This window comes from Megalops cyprinoides, chromosome 6, assembly GCF_013368585.1.
Source record: "Megalops cyprinoides isolate fMegCyp1 chromosome 6, fMegCyp1.pri, whole genome shotgun sequence".
NCBI classification, from domain to species: Eukaryota; Metazoa; Chordata; class Actinopteri; order Elopiformes; family Megalopidae; genus Megalops; species Megalops cyprinoides.
The window spans coordinates 37,473,499-37,494,010 of NC_050588.1; the positions used below are offsets into that span (position 1 = coordinate 37,473,499).

Sequence of the window (20,512 nt, forward strand, 5' to 3'; positions counted from 1 at the left end):
AAAAAAAAAAAAAAAACACAGGAATAGCTAACCTGTACGTTCTTCCCATAAGCCCACTTATGATTAAAATGTGAAGGCACCTTTCAGAATATTTGTATTCACAAGTGGAAGCAGCCAGGAAGCAGTAGCATGGCTTCTGTTTTCATAGCAGCTCCATGTTGATCATCACTGAGATTATTCTGAAGATAGGCCCATGTTGGTTGCTGGTCTGTGTGGAGAAAAAGGGTAACATCCTACCTCTGTAAGAAATTCCTCTGTGCATTGAGAATAAGAAAACACCACCATATAATTTAGCTTCAGCATGGTTACGCAACGCACAGCCCGAACATGGAGTCTGGCTGAACGTTTCTTCTGAGGACTTTAAGGATTGGACAGGTACCCCAACAGCCATAAATCAAGCCCCACACTATCTGATTAAAATCACACACACCAAAACATGCACGCACATGCAAACACACACACGCATACTCTCTCTCTCTCTCTCTCACACACACACACACACACCCACACACACATGCAAGCACACAAGCCCACCCACTACAGACATAAAAATTACTCCTTATATGAGCCATGCATTGCTTTAAAACAAACACGAACGAGTCATTGCTCTATTCCTAAACTTTGTGAGAGGTTACTCAATGTAATTAATAATCTAAATCTATTTGACATTGATCCTCTCCATGGTGTTGCCATAATGCTTTCAACTACACACATCAGCTGGGTTTCCACCAGCAAAAACACAAGACAAAAAAGTGTTGAAAAGTGTTGAATACTGCTGAATGAAAGTTTTGAATACTGCTTTATTCTGTAATTTGATTTTACAGTAGCATAATGCACTGAAAGACCAAAAACACAAAAAACAAACAGTGAAAATTATAAACTGAGAATGTTTGTCTGAACAATGGGGTCTATGCATTTACTCGGTTTAACATATCAGAACCCAATAAGAAGGACTCCACCACATTGTCAGCGAGGCAAGATCCCCAGCCCTCAGCATCAGCCAGCGCTCCCCCCCCCCCCCCTCGGCTGGAGAGGAACAACGAGTTTCTGCACTGTTGTTCTCATAAATACACATACATACACACACACTGGTATACACACACAAGCACACACACACACACACACACACATATATATAAACCTACACGTACATACATACAAACATTCATACATGCATACACTCACATATATACACTCATGAACATAAATAAACACACACCCATATGAACACACATACACATATACATACATACATATACATGCATTCGCACATATACTCACATTAACATAAATACACACACACATATACACACAAATGCACATACACACGCATACATACACACATAAGAGGCAGATGTGTGCATGCACTAACACCTATATCTGAACAGAATGGCGCTGTAAGACCACATTCCTCGTTCTGGGAAGGAACCCTACAATCAGTCAAGGGCAGCATTCACTGTGACCTTGAAGGCTGGATTAGGGTCTGACATCATTTCTTGCGTCTTGTTTTCTCCAAGGTTTCAGGTGGGACCCGATGGGATTGTGCACTTTCCGCCTGGCATTGAGCTGGCAGCAGGAGAGGACCACACCTCAGGCTGACCTCTGGGACTTCCGCTACTCAGTCCAGTGAGAAGTTACATTCAGCGTTATCTCTGAGCAAAGGCAGCCTGGTGATATGCTTCCAGAAGCTTCTTTCAATATCGGCACACAGTGAAAGAGCAAACCCCACCGCTGTATCATGGGTGAATCATGCATAGCCATAGGGGTGGTGAATTTTGCACATGAGACTCTGCAGACCAACCCACAGGTGATGACCACTGAATTCTCACAATCAATCAGGACACACTGACCTTTCCATGCGATGATTATGAACATGAAACACGCAACACAAACACGCAACGTGTGTCCTCCAGTCCTGCTGAATTCCTACAGTTATACACATACAGCTCACCTTTAGACTATTGTTTAACAGTGACACACCTATGGCAAGGTACAAGGGTCTGCTCACGCAAACAGCACCACACGTAGCAGAGGTATCACTCAGCTTCTCCGGTTTAAAGGTATTCCCCCCGAAAACATGCATATTATCTGACACTTAGTTATCAAGATTGTTATGACTATCAAGGTTAGGTTTACTCTTTAAGCCTCCTGAGTGCTAAGCTTACCCATTACCCGGCAAACAAAGCAGTAAGTCAATCAGCTGTCAGGCTAAATACCTGAGAGAGGTCAGGGGAAACACAACAGTGGGTCAGAGGCAGAAGTGGTGTCTGCTCTTCAATCTGCAGATAACCGAAGAATGTCAGTCACTGGCCTTTTTGAGACAAAGCCAACCACTATATATATATATATATATATATATATATATATATATATATATATATATATATATATATATATATATGATATGTATATATATATATATAAGAAAACCACTATGAAAAGGAATATAATAATATTCACTTAATCACTTAATTCACTCATTTGATCAACTCAATAGCTGAACTGACTTAATTATTGCATGTATAAAAAGCTGTCTGCCATATGAATGGCTCTTAACCTTATAATACCAAATGTCTGCTCTTTTCCCTATGGATTTTTTGGTGTAAATGTGGGGCATTACCTCTTCCCCTTTGAGTGCATAAAAAATACATTTTGTATGATGGCTTGTCACCTCTGACTTGTCACTAAATTCCCTCAGTAAGGAGAATCCTTACAACAGGAAGTGTAGCTATGGAGCTGCCAAAACATTCTCCAAAAAAGTCCAGGGAAGTCAGGAAAGCAGTAAAGCTTTATCATAATTTCCAACACATACTGTAACAAAGACCGGCAGTCCACAGCGGGGGAAGGGGGAAGGACAGAGAGGTCGGACCAAAGAGTGACTCACCCTGGGAAAATGCAGCAAAGGAGGCAGAATGCTCTGGAAGGGGGTGGGGGGGTGAAAGTGCTCCTCAAAAAAAGACCCCAAGCTTTCCCTGAAAAGAGCTCTCTTCAGACTACCTCTCTCTGGATGCAGCCACTCCTGCTCAAAAAGAAAAGACACATAAAGCAGAGTTCTGCTTGGTCACCAAAGTGTCCAATAGTGTGCTGTTCAGTTTTTTGTAGTCACTTTCAAAAAATGTAGCTTATGTAGAAAATCCATCAAAAAGACTCACTGACAGTAATGCAGGGTAAAATGCTTTCGCTATCAGTAACTCCGACAAGGACATTTAGAGTTCCTGTGAATGCTAGATCACCTGCATTCCCCTATGCTTTCAGTCTTTCCTAAAAGTGCTTTTTCTACTGTACTGGATATACACAAAACATAATTAAACCAGTTAAAAATTCATTGGTTTGGCTTTTCATTGGTCTTAATTGTGTGTTTGTCTGCTTCACAGCATTACTAAATTAATGGAAGATTGGAATGTCTACCTCAAACCCTAAAATAATCACATTAAAAAAATCATAAAGTTTTGATAAACATTGATATCCATCCTATAACTGCAGAGTATATAAGGATGATGTTAAAAATACATGTATTGTGATACACAGCTGAAAATAAACCCGGCAGACTGTTTCAAAAGCCCCCCTGCAGGGCTAGTATGGGCTCTCCGGGGAGTAAAGCAGAGACAGAGTTTTGAAAGGCCGGAGATTAGAAGGCCAGGTTTTCCAGCCTTCCAGGATGGGAGTGTCCCAGAACTGCTCTGCCTCCTGCTCCTCCGGGCCCTTCCCCGACCAATCAGCACGGCTCTGGCTCCTCCCCACCCTATAGGCTGATAAAAGTGGGACGGAGGCCAACACTCAGTCTGCTCTGAGTCCTTCCAGTAGAGTGCACCGGGCTCCCTGCATTTCTCACAACCAGCCTCTATTAAGCTACAGCTCCACGCACCAAGATGTCGACCAGAACCAGGAAGACCACCAGCTACTCAGTGGTGACCTCTGGATCGGCACCCCGAAATTTCAGCAGCCGGTCCTACGCTGGCTACTCCTATGGGGGCGCCAGCAGGGGACTAGGGGCTGGTTTGGGGGGTGCCGGTCTGGGTGTCTCTGGGGGGTACATCTCCAGTTCTGCGGCTTACGGGGGTGGCATTGGCCTGGGCATGGGGGCGGGTATGGGCATGGGCATGGGCATGGGCATGGGTACTGGTGCGGTCACTCCCGTCACCGCGGTAACCGTCAACAAGAGCCTGCTGGCACCCCTCAACCTGGAGATCGACCCCAACATCCAGGCCGTCCGCAACCAGGAGAAGGAGCAGATCAAGACCCTCAACAACCGCTTCGCCTCGTTCATCGATAAGGTAATGCAGAACGGCAGGAGCTGCATGTGAGGGGGGCGTGTGCTGTCGCTGTTGAGTACACAGCTCTCGCGGGGCGCGTGGTGGGGGCACCTGTTGAATGTATACAGCTGCCGTCAGGTGTCAAAATACCAACGTTTTGTTTGGTGTCACACACCGTATTGATACTGTCCTATAGCCAGAGGACATACAGTATGTGAAGCTAGAGCCTCTGCTTTCTCCTGCATTATCTGCACCTGGTGGGACCATGAATGTCACACTTGTATGACGGTACAAAATGAGTGGGTTAATATTTAAAGAGGTTAACAGAGTCATGTTAGAGTCTACATGTGGGAGACAGTTACATAATATCACAGGTGGGTGAGGGTCTGTGTTTACTTTACTGGAGATGAATCAAAGGAGTACTGTTTATGCCCCTTGCACAACCGGACAGGATCAGGATAACAGTGGCCCACTGTCTCAGAAAATAATTATTTTGTTTGATGCATTGATTTTGAAGAACTTAAACATTACTTATTGTGGCCCGTTGATTGAGAAACGCCTGAGGTGAAGGAGGACTGTTAACATGAAGTCATGAATCAATCTCCTTTCGTTTCAGCCCTTTTCATTTTAACCTTATCAGTCTTCCTTTTCTTTCGCAAGTCCTAAGGAATTTACAAGAGAGTCCCTCTGGAAGCTGAAAATTTCATTAGGCTCTTTACTGTTTACCTGTAAATCATATCAGTAAAACAGGAAAGCTAAGCGTAATTCCTGCCAGCTTCTTATCTCTCTCTGCCGTCTGTTTGATTGAATATAAACACCTCTGTTCAAAATGTACACTTTATAGAGAGTTTTACTAGCAATAACTGGGTGCCTTTTAACTCCCAAAGAGTTATGGTGGCAGCAGTTTTGCACATAAGATTAGCTGAGGAAAACCAGAGGAATCACTATCTGATATAACCCTGATTTCACTGTGCAGAAATATTAAGTTGGAGTTATAGCCATGCACAAGCTCCTATCTTAATTATGCTATTGTGTTAGCTTGGGCAAATGCCCTTGTGAGAAAGAGGCAAAGTCACGGACATACAATCCACACAAGCTTATTGCTACGCCCTTCCCTGCTATTTTATCTCTGCTGTAGGTTCGATACCTGGAGCAGCAGAACAAGATGCTGGAGACCAAGTGGAGCCTCCTCCAGGGCCAGACCACCACCCGCTCCAACATCGACTCCATGTTCGAGGCCTACATCGCCAACCTGCGGAGACAGCTCGACAGCCTGGGCAACGACAAGATGAAGCTGGAGTCCGACCTGTACAACATGCAGGGCCTGGTGGAGGACTTCAAGAACAAGTGAGTCCCGCAGTGCTCGGTTAGCCAGTCGAAGCCAAACAGAAGTCAGATCTCTCATCAGTGATCGTGTTAAGGTTACCATGTGGGAAGTGCAGCAATGACCGACCTTCTGCTCCTCCTGCAACACGCTATAAAAATCTCTACTGTCTGCAGAAATAGGGTTGAATTCCGCTGCATTCTTCCGCCAATTTTGACAAATGGCTTTCCTAACGAAGCGAGCACCCTAAAGAAAAGTAAATAGAGTTATGATCCAGCAGGCTAAAAAGGAAGTCATTACACATGACTACAAGACAGACATAAAGCTTACACAAACTTCTCTGCCAAAACTATACCCATCACTGTGCCTTCTGGTCTTAACAAATTTGTCTTGGCTCAGAGGGAGAGGTACTATAAAAAAGCGAAACCTCAGAAGTTTGTTCTAAGATTTATCGCAGTAACACAACATTACATGATTTACAAGCTTCAAATTACAAGATGTACAAGCATGTTCTAGAGAACCCTTTCTGCCTGGAGTGAAAGTGAACCACACCCCTGACTCTTAGCCATGCTGTACAAAGGAGTTTTGTCTCCCTCTAGTGTACAATTTATAGAACATATCCCTGGCAAGGAGAACAGCAAAGCTGTTTGTATTCACAAAGATGTTCAGAAACCCAGCCCACATTAAAACCAGCTGAAGCTGGGTTCTGCTAAAAAGATTTGCTGAAAAGATTTATTTAACCCTGCTATAACTCCATGTATTGGTGGTGCTGACACAAATTTTGATGGGATGTTTGCAGGCATATCTAAATGCTGTGATATCCAATATTCAACACTAGCTCACAAATCAGGTTAGATCATAACATTTGACAGAACTGCTTCTGTCATTGTTTAGACCCTGTTCACACACGTTGGTGCTTAGCAGCTGCAACAACTGACGTGGAGTAATTTGTAAACAGATGTGATTTTTGAGGATCACAGGGACCATGGTTCATTAAGTTTAATTACACTAAGAGCATCCTTTGATTGACATATCTCTCCTCTCTATTCCCTCAGATATGAAGACGAGATCAATAAGCGCACAGAATGCGAAAATGAATTTGTGGTCGTCAAGAAGGTGGGTTACCTGAATTACCTATAACTATTGAACCTCTATTCCATTTTTGCAGTCTCCCAGCTCCACTCAAAAGAGGCAGCGTTTAAGCGTATGAATCATAAGGCCATCGTGACTCTTGCCCTCTCTTTTCTCAGGACGTGGACGAGGCCTACATGCTGAAAGTGGAGCTGGAGGCCAAGCTGGATAGCCTCACAGACGAGATCAACTTCCTGAGGATGATCTACGAGGAGGTTCGACCCTGCTGCAACTACAGCTCGCAAACACCTCTTCTATCATTTATTTTCTCTTTTAAAAGCACTTCAAATTATAGCTAAGCACCACCTCCACGCAGGCACACAGGCTAAAATCTGCTGCAGTCTCACCAGTCCACTGATGACGGGAAAACACCAAAAATGGTGCATATGCATGCAAGACCACAAAAAAGCCCGACAGGTTCGTAAGTGTCCAATACCATCTTCTTCCTCCTGCCCCTTCAGGAACTGCGTGAGCTGCAGGCCCAGATCAAGGACACCTCCGTGGTGGTGGAGATGGACAACAGCCGCAAGCTGGACATGGATGCCATCGTGGCTGAAGTGCGCGCCCAGTACGAGGACATCGCCAACCGCAGCCGCGCCGAGGCCGAGTCCTGGTACAAGACCAAGGTGAGGGCCTTCGGTCTGATCGTTACCTTTAATCCCACCCCGACCTGACCACATCAATTTGGCTGTATGTACGGAACCACTTATTTTTGTGTCACACATAATACAGCGCACATTTACCACCAAAGAAAACCAGACCGGTCACTGCGGTACTTGCGTGCATATGTGTTTGAGTCACTACCACTTCAATTAATGCATCACAAATCACCATCAAAGAATGTGACTTTAACAGAGCTTGAAGACTCATACACTAAAGCACATTGTGCTGCTCTTGCTGTTCTACTTTCAGTATGAGGAGATGCAGACATCTGCTAGCAGGTATGGGGATGACCTGAGGACCACCAAGCAGGAGATAGGCGACCTGAACCGAGCAATCCTGAGGATCCAGTCTGAGATTGAAATCATCAAGGGGCAGGTAACACTCAAGCTCGCAACTTACTAACCCACGCTTTCAGTAGCAGCTAGTGTCTTCACGTCTGCAAATGACAACATGGTGTAGCAGTGGTCTACATACATTACATCACATTTCACCACATTACATTACAGTGCATTCGTTTAGCAGACGCTCTTATCCAGAGCGACTTCCAACACAAAAGAACGGAAGTGAATCCATTCAAGGTAACTGGGCAACAGTGTCAGACCAGGCTAACAACACTCCCAGACTGAGTGCAAGCACTGCCACAAGTTAATTTGTGCTAATCTGAAACTAGACGGCCTAGAAAACTGAAGTAACCAAAGGAAAGGATCAATATGCAGAGAGCAGGTCTGTGGACTGGAGTTTCACCCGGTCGCCATGTCTCTGTGCCGAAGCGCGGCAACCTGGAGAACCAAATCGCCGAGGCGGAGGAGCGCGGGGAGCTCGCGGTGAGGGACGCCAAGATGCGCATCAACGACCTGGAGGACGCACTGCAGAGAACAAAGCAGGACATGGCCCGCCAGATCAGGGAGTACCAGGACCTGATGAACGTCAAGCTGGCCCTGGACATCGAGATCGCCACCTACAGGAAGCTGCTGGAAGGAGAGGAGGACAGGTGAGCCCATTTAACACCATACTGCTCAAAGAGCCTAGGCTTTCCCTCTGTCTCTACCCCACAGGCAGGTATACCACTCTGTAACCTTCTCCAGCCGAATGGCTGAAACTGATTTGAGCTGAGCGTAGTTAGTGCTGGGATGGGAGACCTCCCAGCCAATACAGATTACTGCCGCAAGTAGTTTCCATTGCACCACAAGGGGACGGACTGGACTAAGTTGAAAACCGATGCCCCAGTACATATAGAATTTAAGAAAATATAGCAACAACTTGTTAAAGACTCAAGCCTCTCTGAGTTCCAGAGCTGCTTAGCATGACTGTTTATTGTTTATTATTTTTGATTAGTTGTTAATTACAATTAATGTTTCTTATGTGGCAATAATAATGCTTACTGCCATATTTAAATGCTTTCTCAGCATTACAGGTATAACCATGCTTGCTACCATTATCACCATAAGTATTATTACCGTAAGAACAGCTTATTGCCCCAGTAATTTTTACTTACAGCTATGTTTATTATTGTTATTATTTAAGTGACAGGGCCTCAATATTTATACTATAATTACCAATGATATGTTGAGCATCTCTGCACATCATAACCTAAATTCTTTTGTCTCTGTCTCCAACAGGCTGGCCAGTGGCATCAAGGCCATCAACATCTCCAAACAGAGCTACAGCTGTAAGTCTGAGCCTCCCTAACTCAGATTAGTGACCTCTGTCCTCCTGTGACCGTCACTCTAAGTTTCTCTCTCTCCTACAGCAAACTACAGCCCCTTCCCAATGGAGAGTGCACGAACAAGCTACAGCAGCTACAGCAGCTACGGCGGCGGCTATGGGGGCAGTGTTAGCAGCGGGGTGAGCAGCGGTTTTAGCAGCGGGGTTAGCAGCGGTTTCAGCAGCGGAGTTAGCAGCGGTTTTAGCAGCGGGGTTGGCGGCGGCGTTAGCGGCAGCATTGGAGGTGGCGTCAGCAGTGGCCTTGAGGGCGGCGACTACAGCATCGCCCAGACCAAGAAGAGCATCGTGGTCAAGATGATCGAGACCAAGGATGGCGAAGTGGTGTCCGAGTCCTCCGACGTCATCGAGGACTCCGAGTGACGTAGTACCGTACAGGTGTCATGTTTTCCTCACAGCCCTGGATAGCGCTAACATATTTTCATACTCTCTATTTCAAAGTATTATCACCGGGGAGTGTTTCACAACTGACACTCCATGCATCGGCAACGTTTTGTTTACATATTCAATTTTGCATCTGAAGTGCAAAGTAAAGTGTCTAGTTGACTTTTTTGTAGTTCAGACAAAAGACAACAAAGCCAATGTTATCACCCAATATGGTCATATGGTCAGTATTCCTTACATTTTCCTACAAATGAGTCATCTGGCTTGCTGACTTTTTTTAAAGACATCCCTAACTTGTTACAATTTTAACGAAACATTATAACATGACTCAGAACACACGATGGAGTCCAAGTCTAATGTTGCCCAAGTCGCATTAGGTTATTTGATGAGATGCAGCTGACCAATTCACAGCAGTTTTCTGCCTGGTTACCTCCGATGCTCGTGTTTACAGTCACTGGTTACAGTTGAACAATCTCTATTACGATAACGAATATGAATCTGTCCAAAGAATTTGCTTCACCTGCTGGTTGAAGGGGACGATGCAATCATCCTTCCATGTTTCCTGTCATTTGAGTCATTGATTAGTTAAACAGATTCGTTGATACTTATTTTTTTTACCGCTGATTTTCAAAGCACAGGTGGATATTTGTAACCCCCTTGCATTTCGTAGCGTTTGATTATGACCCAAGCTATGTCTCTCCCAGACTCTTAACCGGTATCTCCTAAAATAATAAGCCGTGATCTTAAATCAAATCCTCTTCTGCCCACCCATAGCTGGAGATCAGTTTGCAAAGTTCCTGCAAAGTTCCTAGAGCACACGCAAGTGTCTGTCTCTCAATTTTTTTTTTTTTTTGATGCCAACACTGTATTTTGTTCATGTCAGCATGGCTGTCGATGGAAACTCTTCCTCCATTGTCATACACTCTTGAGTTGTAGTGTGCTGTTCTAAAGCAATAAAACTTTTTTTACAGTGACATTTAAGTGTGCACATTCCGCTGTGTGTGACGGCAATTTGTACGTGCATGTGCAATTTAACATATGTTGTGTGTCCTGAAAATTCAAGTCAGTCAACTACACATACCTTCAGTAATGGCGGTTTTTTCTTCAAAAAAGTTTGTCCTTCAAGATTGTGTGTCGCCCAGCTTGTTTGGCATAATTTGGCTTCATTCTGATGCCATTTTTTTAATGGCATACCTATTTTAAGTGTTTTAGTCACTTTAAATATTTGCTTTTATCGTAACGAACCATTTTTGTACTCGGAAAAAATCATGTGTGAATAGTTTGTAAATGAATGCACAAGGACAGCTGTGTACATGAATATTTGACTTTATCCCACAGTTATCCCAACTTTTGATTTGAAAAACTTGATTTCTATCCAGTGTTCAAGAAAATATTCTAAGCTTTCAAAACCGCATCTCTGGAGTAGTAGGATTTACTCACCTGTAATAGGGTGCCTAACCGCATTTCAGTGATCGCATTGTGTCGAAAAAAGGAGGAAGCATCCAGCTGTCTGTATCATATACAGTCATTACACTATAGCAACCATAACCATCATCAAGCTGTTGGTGGCGCTATTTCAAGGGCCGTCTTAGCTGTATGTACACAACATCGTGGTGGATCATTCGATTGGCGTCTAGATAACACACGCCACTATTGCGGTTTGGAGTGGAATGCTATTTTAGTCCACTAGAGGGTGGTATATGACACTCCACATAGGCACGGAGATGTCTGCCGTATTTTGGCCTATGCTGTTCCATTTCACTCTGCTTGATGATAGTCCGAAATGGCTTTATCACAGTGTCTGCAGCTTCAGCACTATCTATATCAGGTTTATGCCAGATTGTGCTCAATCTGTGTTCCCCTCTGCTGTATGTTTTCAAAATATTAAATACACGGTAACTCTGCGGAGCATTTCTTTATGAAAGGCTACAGTGCTGTGAGGATTTTCATAGGAAATGCAGAAATGGAATCTGCAGCCCAGGTGCAGCTGGTCCTTGTTGATACTAATAACTTGCTCATGAAAAAGAAGGTAGGGCTGACTTTAGTGTGATTGGAGATGGGAGAATTGTGTCCTGTCTGCATGACCTGCAAGCCAAAAAAGAAACGAGAAGCTACGTAGCTATATGCAAAAAAAATTCAGTTCAACTGCCCTCCACAAGTAGTTCAGGCCACCTCAGGGTACCATTCATCATTTTGACAACTGCTGAACAATGTTAGGCTTGGCACCATCCTCCCCCATACGCCCTTCTCCCTCCCCTTTTCTCTCTCTCTCTCTCCATAGTTGAGTCAGTGCAGAAGCTATGAAATCACCTACGGTGTCCAGACGCTTTACGCACAGCAATGCATGACTCCATCCCAGGCTGCACACTCACTAACAAGCCCGGACCTGGCAAAGTTTAACAATCAGAAGGTTAGATTAAAAAAAAGTAATCCCTTCTGTTGAGAGCTCAGCAGCCTACAATTAGCCAAGGTGTACACCAACGATTCACTACTGATTGACAGATAGAAGAAGGCAATGGATTAAATGCCAAGGAATTTCTCCAAAATGTCAGAATCTCAGCATGCCTCATATCATAACACCAAAATGAATTGCTTGTCATTTAGTGGTTTTAAAGTGTACTTTAAAGCATGTGTGGGAATGCGTGTGGGAGACACATTCCCTTTGTGTGTTGTGGAGCCTCCAGATCGCGTGGGCTGCGCTCCGTTTGAAGCTGCTGATTTTTGTGGAAGATGTACCTGACAAACAATAAGGGCTCGGCTCGATCAAAGCCTGCCGCTAGCGCATTCTGGCAATCTCTGTGCCTGAAACTGTCTTCTTCTTTCCAGATTGCTTTGGCTCTTGATGCATGCGGATCTTGAACACAGAGCACACAAGGAGGGGACATTTATAACACACAGACAGCAAAAGGTGCCTAATGACATAATTTGCCATTCAGAAGAGAAAATGGCAGTACTACTCAGCACTGCCAGGGGAGATATATTGTTCTTGCTGTCAGCTTCAGTGAGGTGCACCATAATATGTAGACTGCAGAAAAACACACTCAATAATGCTCTCAAACTTTAGCCTCCTGGACATATTGCAGGCTGGAACAGGCTGTTCCGTTTTAATGTTTTCTCTGGATACTGGGGGTGATAAACATTTATACCTGAGCTCAGATATTACCACTTGCATCCTTCAAAAGAACTGCGCCGAAGCACACACCTGTGTCAAAATCCACATCCCCCCCAGACTGCACCGAAACCAGATGCCGCGCATCTGTCCCTGCTGCCAATGCAAATTGTGCAACGCACTGACACAGAGGCGCTTTCCCAGAATCCCTGGCCCTTCTCCCTTCACAGCTCTGTGGAGAGGCATTGCCACGGCCCTACCCAGCGGCTCCCGGGCCACAGGGCAAATACTTTGCGGCACAGCCTGCCACTCACCTGGCATGCAAAGAAATGCTAAGTGAAGCAGGGTCAAGAGTGAGAGGTCAAAGGCCAATGCAGAAAGCACGGTGGCTCGGAGAAACAGCAGAAAAATTAAGTTCTTCCAGTCCTTCCAGGCCCTGTAGCGAATGCTGCCTTATTCTTACAGAGTGATCGACTTTCATTTTTCCTCCGTTTTTTTTTTTTTTTTTTTACGTGGAAGGTAAAACAGTGAGGCCTACATCCTGAAATGGACCAGAGCTGGGGAGACAAAAGATGAATGAGAGTAAAAATAAAGGATTATGAAAAAGATAACCAAAGCGCAAGGCATTACTTGGCATCAGATGGAGGCCATTTGCCGTTCATTTGTGTCTCTTTATGTACAAGCTGACCGGATGGATTTCCCTTCGCTGTGTCCTAGCTGAAGAGTGACAGCAAGTGAGTGAGTAGCAAAAGTCCACTCCGATCAGACATTGATATATTGCATATTCAGACAGGCTCTTTCCCCACTGTGTTCCACTGAAGCAGAGAGGCACCCAATGAACCTCCAGCCTCAGCTCTCGCAGAGTACACATGGTGAGATGAATTCCCTGAGATTTGTCTTTTTTTTTTCCCTTACAATGCTCTTGTACCTGTGCAGACTCAACCCTCTGACAGGCTGCTCCCAGTCACAGCTGTGAAAATTCCACAGGGTTCTTAAGGGTTAAAGTGCCAAAATTAGTCTGCATTCCAACACCTGTCCTGGCTGTATGACGAGGAGATTTGAATGACCTAATACCATCCGTTGCTATGGTGCAAAATATCTCATGTAGCTGCTATTACATTACCTCAGACTGATGAAATAATCTCATCTGGCACAGGGTTAAACAAGCATACTTACAGATGGCTGTCTTATATTTCACCTATACATGAACCTGTGGATTATGACATACAGTACCAGTCAAAAGTTTGGACACACCTGATTAAGATAATGGGAAACACACATTCAAAGACATCTTGATGATGCTTGAAATTTATTTCTTAGGCAAATATAAATAGTGACGTTGATGCCTATGTTTGAAAAAAAAATTTATTAAAAAATATTTTTTTAGCTACTTTGAAGAATCTAAAACATAAGATGGGGCAGACGCAGCCTCACAGAGAGGCACCTGCTCAGCTGAGACTGATCGCTTATCAATCCAGGTGTTGCCTGTTGCTTTTGTTAGGCCTTTTATAAAGGCATAGCCAATGGGGCCTGCGGTGAAGTAGCATGGATGTAGTGTAATATAGCGTAGCGTAGTATAGGCCCAAATGTTCGTCCATGTGGACCGCTGTTCGACAGCGTCCTTCATCCTCATTGGTTAAAATGTTTAGTTTTGGTTGTTTTCATTCCCACTGGCTATTTCATGTTTATGTTGCCTCTGACTTGTGCCCAGAGTGGGAAAGATAAAGGGCCTCCAGAAAAACTCACTTCCTATTGGATGAGCTCTTTTCCAATCACCACCAGGCACAGTGGCCATCTTTGCCAGCATCGATGCCTTGTGTTGCCTTGTATGTGTTTCTGTGCCATTTGCACTGTAGGTTTCTCTGAAGAAGGACAGTGACAAATGTCTGAATGTGAATGTTTTCATCTCTATTTTTTCACTGCCAAATTAAGTTTCGTAGCTTATGTGTTAGGAACGCTCTCAGCACGGCTTGTTGTATAACGCCATGTGTCCACTGTGACCTGTGTAAAATGAATTGAAGCCTTCGTTAGCTGGAAGCTTGTTGTATAATGCTGTGTGTCCACTGTGACCTGTGTGAAATGAACTGAAGCCTTTGTTAGCTGGAAGCTTGATGATGCAGTTAAAACACCAGTGGATGTGGTTTCACCCAGAGCGGAGCTGTGGTCAGACATGAATCATGCTGGCTTGCTTTCAAGGCAGTTGCATGCTGTCTGCATGCAGCCGAAATGCTCCCAAATTATTTTATTTACAAAATACAAAGCATCACTTCAACTCTCAGGGAGGTCATTATGTTTCAGTTCTGCACCTATAACAAATTTTAAGGATGTGCATGTATTTGTGTTGAAGATCTGTATATCTATGTGTCCAGGATTAGCTAACCACTCTCAATTCATAAGCATCCAGGCAAGGCACATGGGCACACAGACTGCCAGTGCTCCCTATCCTTTATAAGACCATGGCAAGCAGATGCCTATGACGCTAATTTCCAAAGGTTGCAGATTATTTTTCAGAAATTTCAGTAACTGTTTGGACAGCATTTAATTGAATAAACTTGCTGGAACATGTATTGTGTTGGTAAACAATGACAACTCAATGATGTTTTTCTAGGTGATGATGGAATTCAAGGGAGAATAGGCATCAGTGTGATGTAGTGGTAAGGAACAGGCCTCATAACTAAAAGGTTGCTCGTTCAATTCCCCGCTGTGCCACTACTTCTGTACCCTTGGCCAAGGTAATAAACTCACAATCTCCTCAGTAAATGTCCAGCTGTATAAGTGGATAACATATGTATGTTACCCTAGATAAGAACGTCTGCCAAATGGCAATAATGTAATCTAATGTAAAATCTTACAAATGCTGTTGGGAAACGGATCAATGTTGTAGGTTCTGCAGGCAGGCAATCAGCGGGCCGGACACCAAGCCCCACCTGAGCTTGGATCCCAATGCCACCTCCATTCCACCAAGAACGACTCACATGCACTCTCGGTCTGCAAGGGGGGACTGATGCCAAAACCCACACCCTCCAGACTGCCCCGAAACCAGATGCCGCGCATTGCTCCTTGCTACCAATGCAAACTGTGGAATGCACTAATTTGGAGCCACTTTCCTTGCATCTCTCATCACGGCTTTTGTGGCGATTCACTGCCACAGCAATACCCGGCAGCTCCCAGTCCACAGGGCAAATACTTCAGTGCGAAGCATGCCATTCGCCTGGCATGCAAAGAAATGCAAAGTCTGTCAGGGTCTGAGACAAGACTGAGAAGTCCAATGAGGAAGGCAGGGGGGCTCGGAGAAACGGTAAGCAGAAAAATGAAGTCCTTCCAGACAGACTCTGTACAAGCACAAAGAGTGCTTCACTCTCGCATTCTGAGACAATCAGCTTCTGCATCAGGATTCTGTGTCATTAATGTGCCTTAGGGAGAAGTACATCAGGTTACATGCAAATGCGAGCTCTGTAGAGAGGCAGTACCATCTCAGTACTATGTAGAAAAACCAGCATAATATTCCTGGGCAGCTTGACGCTTAACTTTACCTTACCTTATTGTCATTTAGCGGATGCTCTTATCCAGAGCAACTGACATAGGTTACAATTTCATCCATTTATACAGCTGGATATTTAGGGTTAAGTACCTTGCCCAAGGGTACAGCAGCAGTGACCCAGGGGGGGAATACAACCAGCAACCTTTTTGTTACTAGTTCTGCTCCTTTCCACTGCACCACACTGGTGCAGTTATGCCCATTCAAGGTATAGCATTTACTGAAAAGAAAATTGTATAGCATAACAGTATCAGTTGGCAAGGCCCTCAGCCATGGCCACTTTTGGATCACAGGCAGGGAGGAAATCCTCCTTCATTTCCAGCACCTGTGGATCGTCTTCCTCGCATGTTCCAAGTTGGGGACCAATGTGAGCATTCATGTTAGAGGCAGGCATGCAGGTTGACCACAGGCCTGGTGCTCTCCATGTTCTGGGGCTAGTATTTGTCTATCAGCTTCTATCAGCTTCTGTCAGCCTTTGATGCCGTAGGACCTGATACCATCAGCTGCTGTTACCACAGAGACCAGGACAGAGGGAGGGGTACCAGGACATACCAGTGGCAAAGATGCCACAAATGCCATGCCACAAATGTATCGTTCTGTTGAACACATACAATAGACTGTCCTCTTTAACTCATACCTGGGACTGGTTCTAGCACAGTGCTTTAATATTATAGATATTTATGAGTGTTGCTGGAATTCCTGGTTATAAGAAAAGCAGAGCTTATGAATGCCACATGGTGTCTACAGTTAAGATTTTGACGTAAACAACCATGCTCAACCATGCTCAACCTTTGCTCAACTCTACCCACAGTAGCAATCAAATGTTGTTTGTGAATTTAAAGAAATTGTGTGCCATGGTTTACTGAACATAATTCTAAGCAAGAGATGGAAACCTTAACTGAACCACATGCACCGTAAACCTAAGGTGATTTAAGGTGCATTTAAAGGGCCAAAAGAGGCAGCAATGTAGTGTAGCGGGATGGTGCAGGGCTCGTACCCAGAAGGTCACTGGTTTGATTCCCCGCTATGGTACTGCTGTTTGTACTCTTGGGCAAGGTACTGACCCACAATTGCTTTAAATCTCCAGCCGTGTAAATGTATAATGCCTCTTAAAGTGCACCACTTAAAGTGATCTATTCATACCTTCTCATCAATGTTTACATACATCCAAACATAGCTTAATGAGATCAATTTGAATGTATTTTGAAGAAAATTATCTAAAAATTAAGGACATTTTTTGGTTTGGTATGCATCATTGCTTTTTCCAGAGATTAGTTTTCATGTCATTCATTTCATACAGCTGGATATTTAGGATAAGCATTTTAGGTTAACTACTTTGCTGAAGCGTGCAATGCAACTTATTTGTATTATCACAGTATTGAGGATTATTATATCCTGTAGCAAATTTTGTGTTATGCTTTGTTCTGTGCTGTGTCATCATGATTCATAACTTTGAAAGAGAGCATTCAGCTTTTCCCAGAAACTGTTTGCAGTTGTTTGTTTGTTCAATGGCATCTGAGCATATTAATTGTTGATTGGTCAATTTTTAATCGTCATTGTCTGTGTGTAGGTGTGTTTAATTGAACAAAGCCAGCCATTGGTTAATGGGCTGCACCTGCACAATTGAAGGCCTGTTAAATGTAGGTGTGGCCAAAAAGCAGGAGGCCTCTTGATGAGTTTTACTCTGAGTTGTGGCCCTCGTTGTTATTTTTCCCCCCATTTTTTGTTTAAATCTTTATATGCATTATTGTTTTCTGCATGTTTGCTCTTTCTGCTGATGTCTTCTGCATATCGTCTTCAGCTCTGCGGCAACCTTGTCTTGACCAATACAAGTGCCTGTGCTTCTCTCGCAAATGCTGGAAAACTATACCACTAAAAATCCTCTTGATGGGGAAAAACCTTCCTAGAGTGCAATTTACCTTTAACTAACTTATGCCTATACCCTCTTGTTCTGTTGGTAGATCTCTCAATGAAATAGCTTCTGTTATCCTTTTTTTTTTTTGTAGTAAAAACGTCAACTGAATCTCAAGAGACCACTTTTTCAGACCACAGCACTATACTGGCATGCTGGCAGACAGGCGGTGTTTAAATTATAATTGCCACAGACATGTATGTAAGCAGCTTCTCCAGGTCAGAGACTCTGGGAGCTGACTGAACAGAGAAGTCAACCAATCAGAATTGTCCAAGGTTCCATTGAATTACTTTTGACAAATGCCACACTGCATAAACACTTATAATGCAGTTTTAAGAAAGCCAGGCCCAGTTCCTCTCCTTATTTGTGGTCTCCAGTATCAACACACAGTAAGACAGGGCTTAATTTCTCGTGGTGTCTCAGGAAAACAGGATTGACACTTGGGCGCCTGAATCCTTGTGTTTGCTGTGGTCACACAGCAGTTAGACACGCGATCACTTTCCATGAGCTGCTGTAGATGCTTGGAAGAGGTGTGGCTAATCTCCCAGCGTGAACAGGAAAGCAGGTATTTCAGCTCCTCCTTAAAGCTGCCAAACCTGATTCAGTGCCCTGTGTCAGGTTACTGCCACACACGGCAGCCCATTACACTACATTACAGGCATTTAGCAGACACTCTTATCCAGAGCAACTTATACGTGTTACAATTTTTACATGTTATCCATTTATACAGCTGGATATTTAATGACACAGTTCTGGGTTAGGTACCTCACCCTAGGGTACAGAAGCAGTGCCCCAGCAGGGAATCGAACCAGCAACCTTGAGCCCTGCTCCTTACCACTACACTATACTACTGCTCCCCCATTAGCTGGTAATTTAGCCTAGTGTGCTAATTACATTATATTTTTTAACTATAGATATTTTTGGATCTTATAATTGACCGTGATAAGGCTATTTCTTAAATCACTCATAGCCACTGGTCATTGAATAGCAAAGACAGTTATAAAAAGCAATGACTGCTATTCTCTATAAAAATGTCATTACATTGAATAGTATTATATGCTAGTATATAATAGCAGACTTTCTGCGTTAATAAATTCAGTATGAATGATGGCTTTATGAGTAGAAATCCAAATAAATACAAAACTTTTTCAAAAAGCTCACTTGTACAAAACGTCCAAGGCACTCTCCAGGGTCGATTACTAAATTTTAAAAGAGCGTTTACAGTGTCAATATGTCAAAAAGAAGAACTGATGCATAAAAAACATAAAAAGGAACTGCAGTTACCATTGTTTAGTGATATATAAAAATGTAAATCGTAATGTTTCATGGCTATTTTGACATTTTTTCATCAAAAACGGCAACACCCACTAAACCACCCCTATTGAGATTTGCATGTAAGATTTGTCTGTGAAGTGATGACTAGTACATTATCGTGGTCTTACAGATGAAGTATACAACCATCATTTCTTTCCAGGGGTTTTGCAGAACCATCATTCGTTATATCATGTGGATTGGCTGGTACTGCAGATCGACAATTTCACTGATGCATTCATGTAATTGAAAGATTAGCGGACCAGTGTCTGACCAGTCCCAGCGTGTGTTAAAAAGCAATGACTGTTGGAAGAAAATGTTATAACTTGGTGAGTATGCAAGTTGTTGAGTTTTATCCATACTCCATTATATCTGTTCTATCTATATATCCATATAACTTTGCAAAGATATTCTGTCGTGCAGATAGCGAAACATAACATGTTAAATGTTCAGAGCATTCTAAATTTTCCAAGCTTTGTTGTGCAGCCATATGGATCCAACCCTGAGAACAGACCCCCACCTGCAATCAGGGCAAGTTTTTCTTCTTTGTTTGGAGTTGGTGTGCAACATTAATACAACAGCAGCAGAGCAAAAAAAGGTTGCATTACATCTTGTCAAGATGTGGATTGTATCTATTCAAAACCAAAAGGGAGGAGTGGAAAACTTTGTTTATTTAAGCAATCTTTCAATGCTCGGCTGGTGTTCTGCAACATGTTTTAGTTCCTATGACAACAAGTTAGCTTCCTGTGACATATACCCTCACTTCTGTGGCTGGGACTGTTTCCTGGCATCTGGTAAGGCAAAGACCTGGTCTGTTTAGACACAATAAATAGAGCAAGACAGAAAACATTGGGCGGTTATTTCTTTAGAGAAAAATATATAAATGGCCAACATCAACATGCAGTGCAAAGATATGCTACAATTCTGAAAAAGAAATGTGAGTTGAAATATAAAATTTAAATTGCATTTAAAGTGTAAAATTAACCAATGTGCTGGAGTACAGTTGTGAAGGACCGGGACTAAGCTCCTCTCATATAACACTTCCCACCCAGTTCAGAAAATAAGGAAGAGTTCTGGCGCTGAGATGCACTGCCTGATGTATAATGCCACTGCCAGCTTTTTAGTTAACGCCTCTAAATCCAACAGAGGCTTGGAGAGAGAGAGA

The 20,512-nt window shown here is 43.5% G+C and overlaps 1 protein-coding gene across 1 annotated transcript; it reads left to right on the forward strand.

The window, feature by feature from the left end:
* Positions 1–3,799: 3,799 nt before the first annotated feature.
* Positions 3,800–10,346, forward strand: LOC118779069 (keratin, type II cytoskeletal 8-like). The gene is made up of 9 exons (XM_036530933.1): positions 3,800–4,274; positions 5,392–5,600; positions 6,633–6,693; positions 6,828–6,923; positions 7,170–7,334; positions 7,621–7,746; positions 8,142–8,362; positions 8,991–9,040; positions 9,122–10,346. Exons 1-9 carry the CDS (start codon positions 3,870–3,872, stop codon positions 9,454–9,456), a joined length of 1,668 nt encoding a protein of 555 aa, XP_036386826.1. The 5' UTR covers positions 3,800–3,869; the 3' UTR covers positions 9,457–10,346.
* The last annotated feature ends 10,166 nt before the right edge of the window (positions 10,347–20,512 follow it).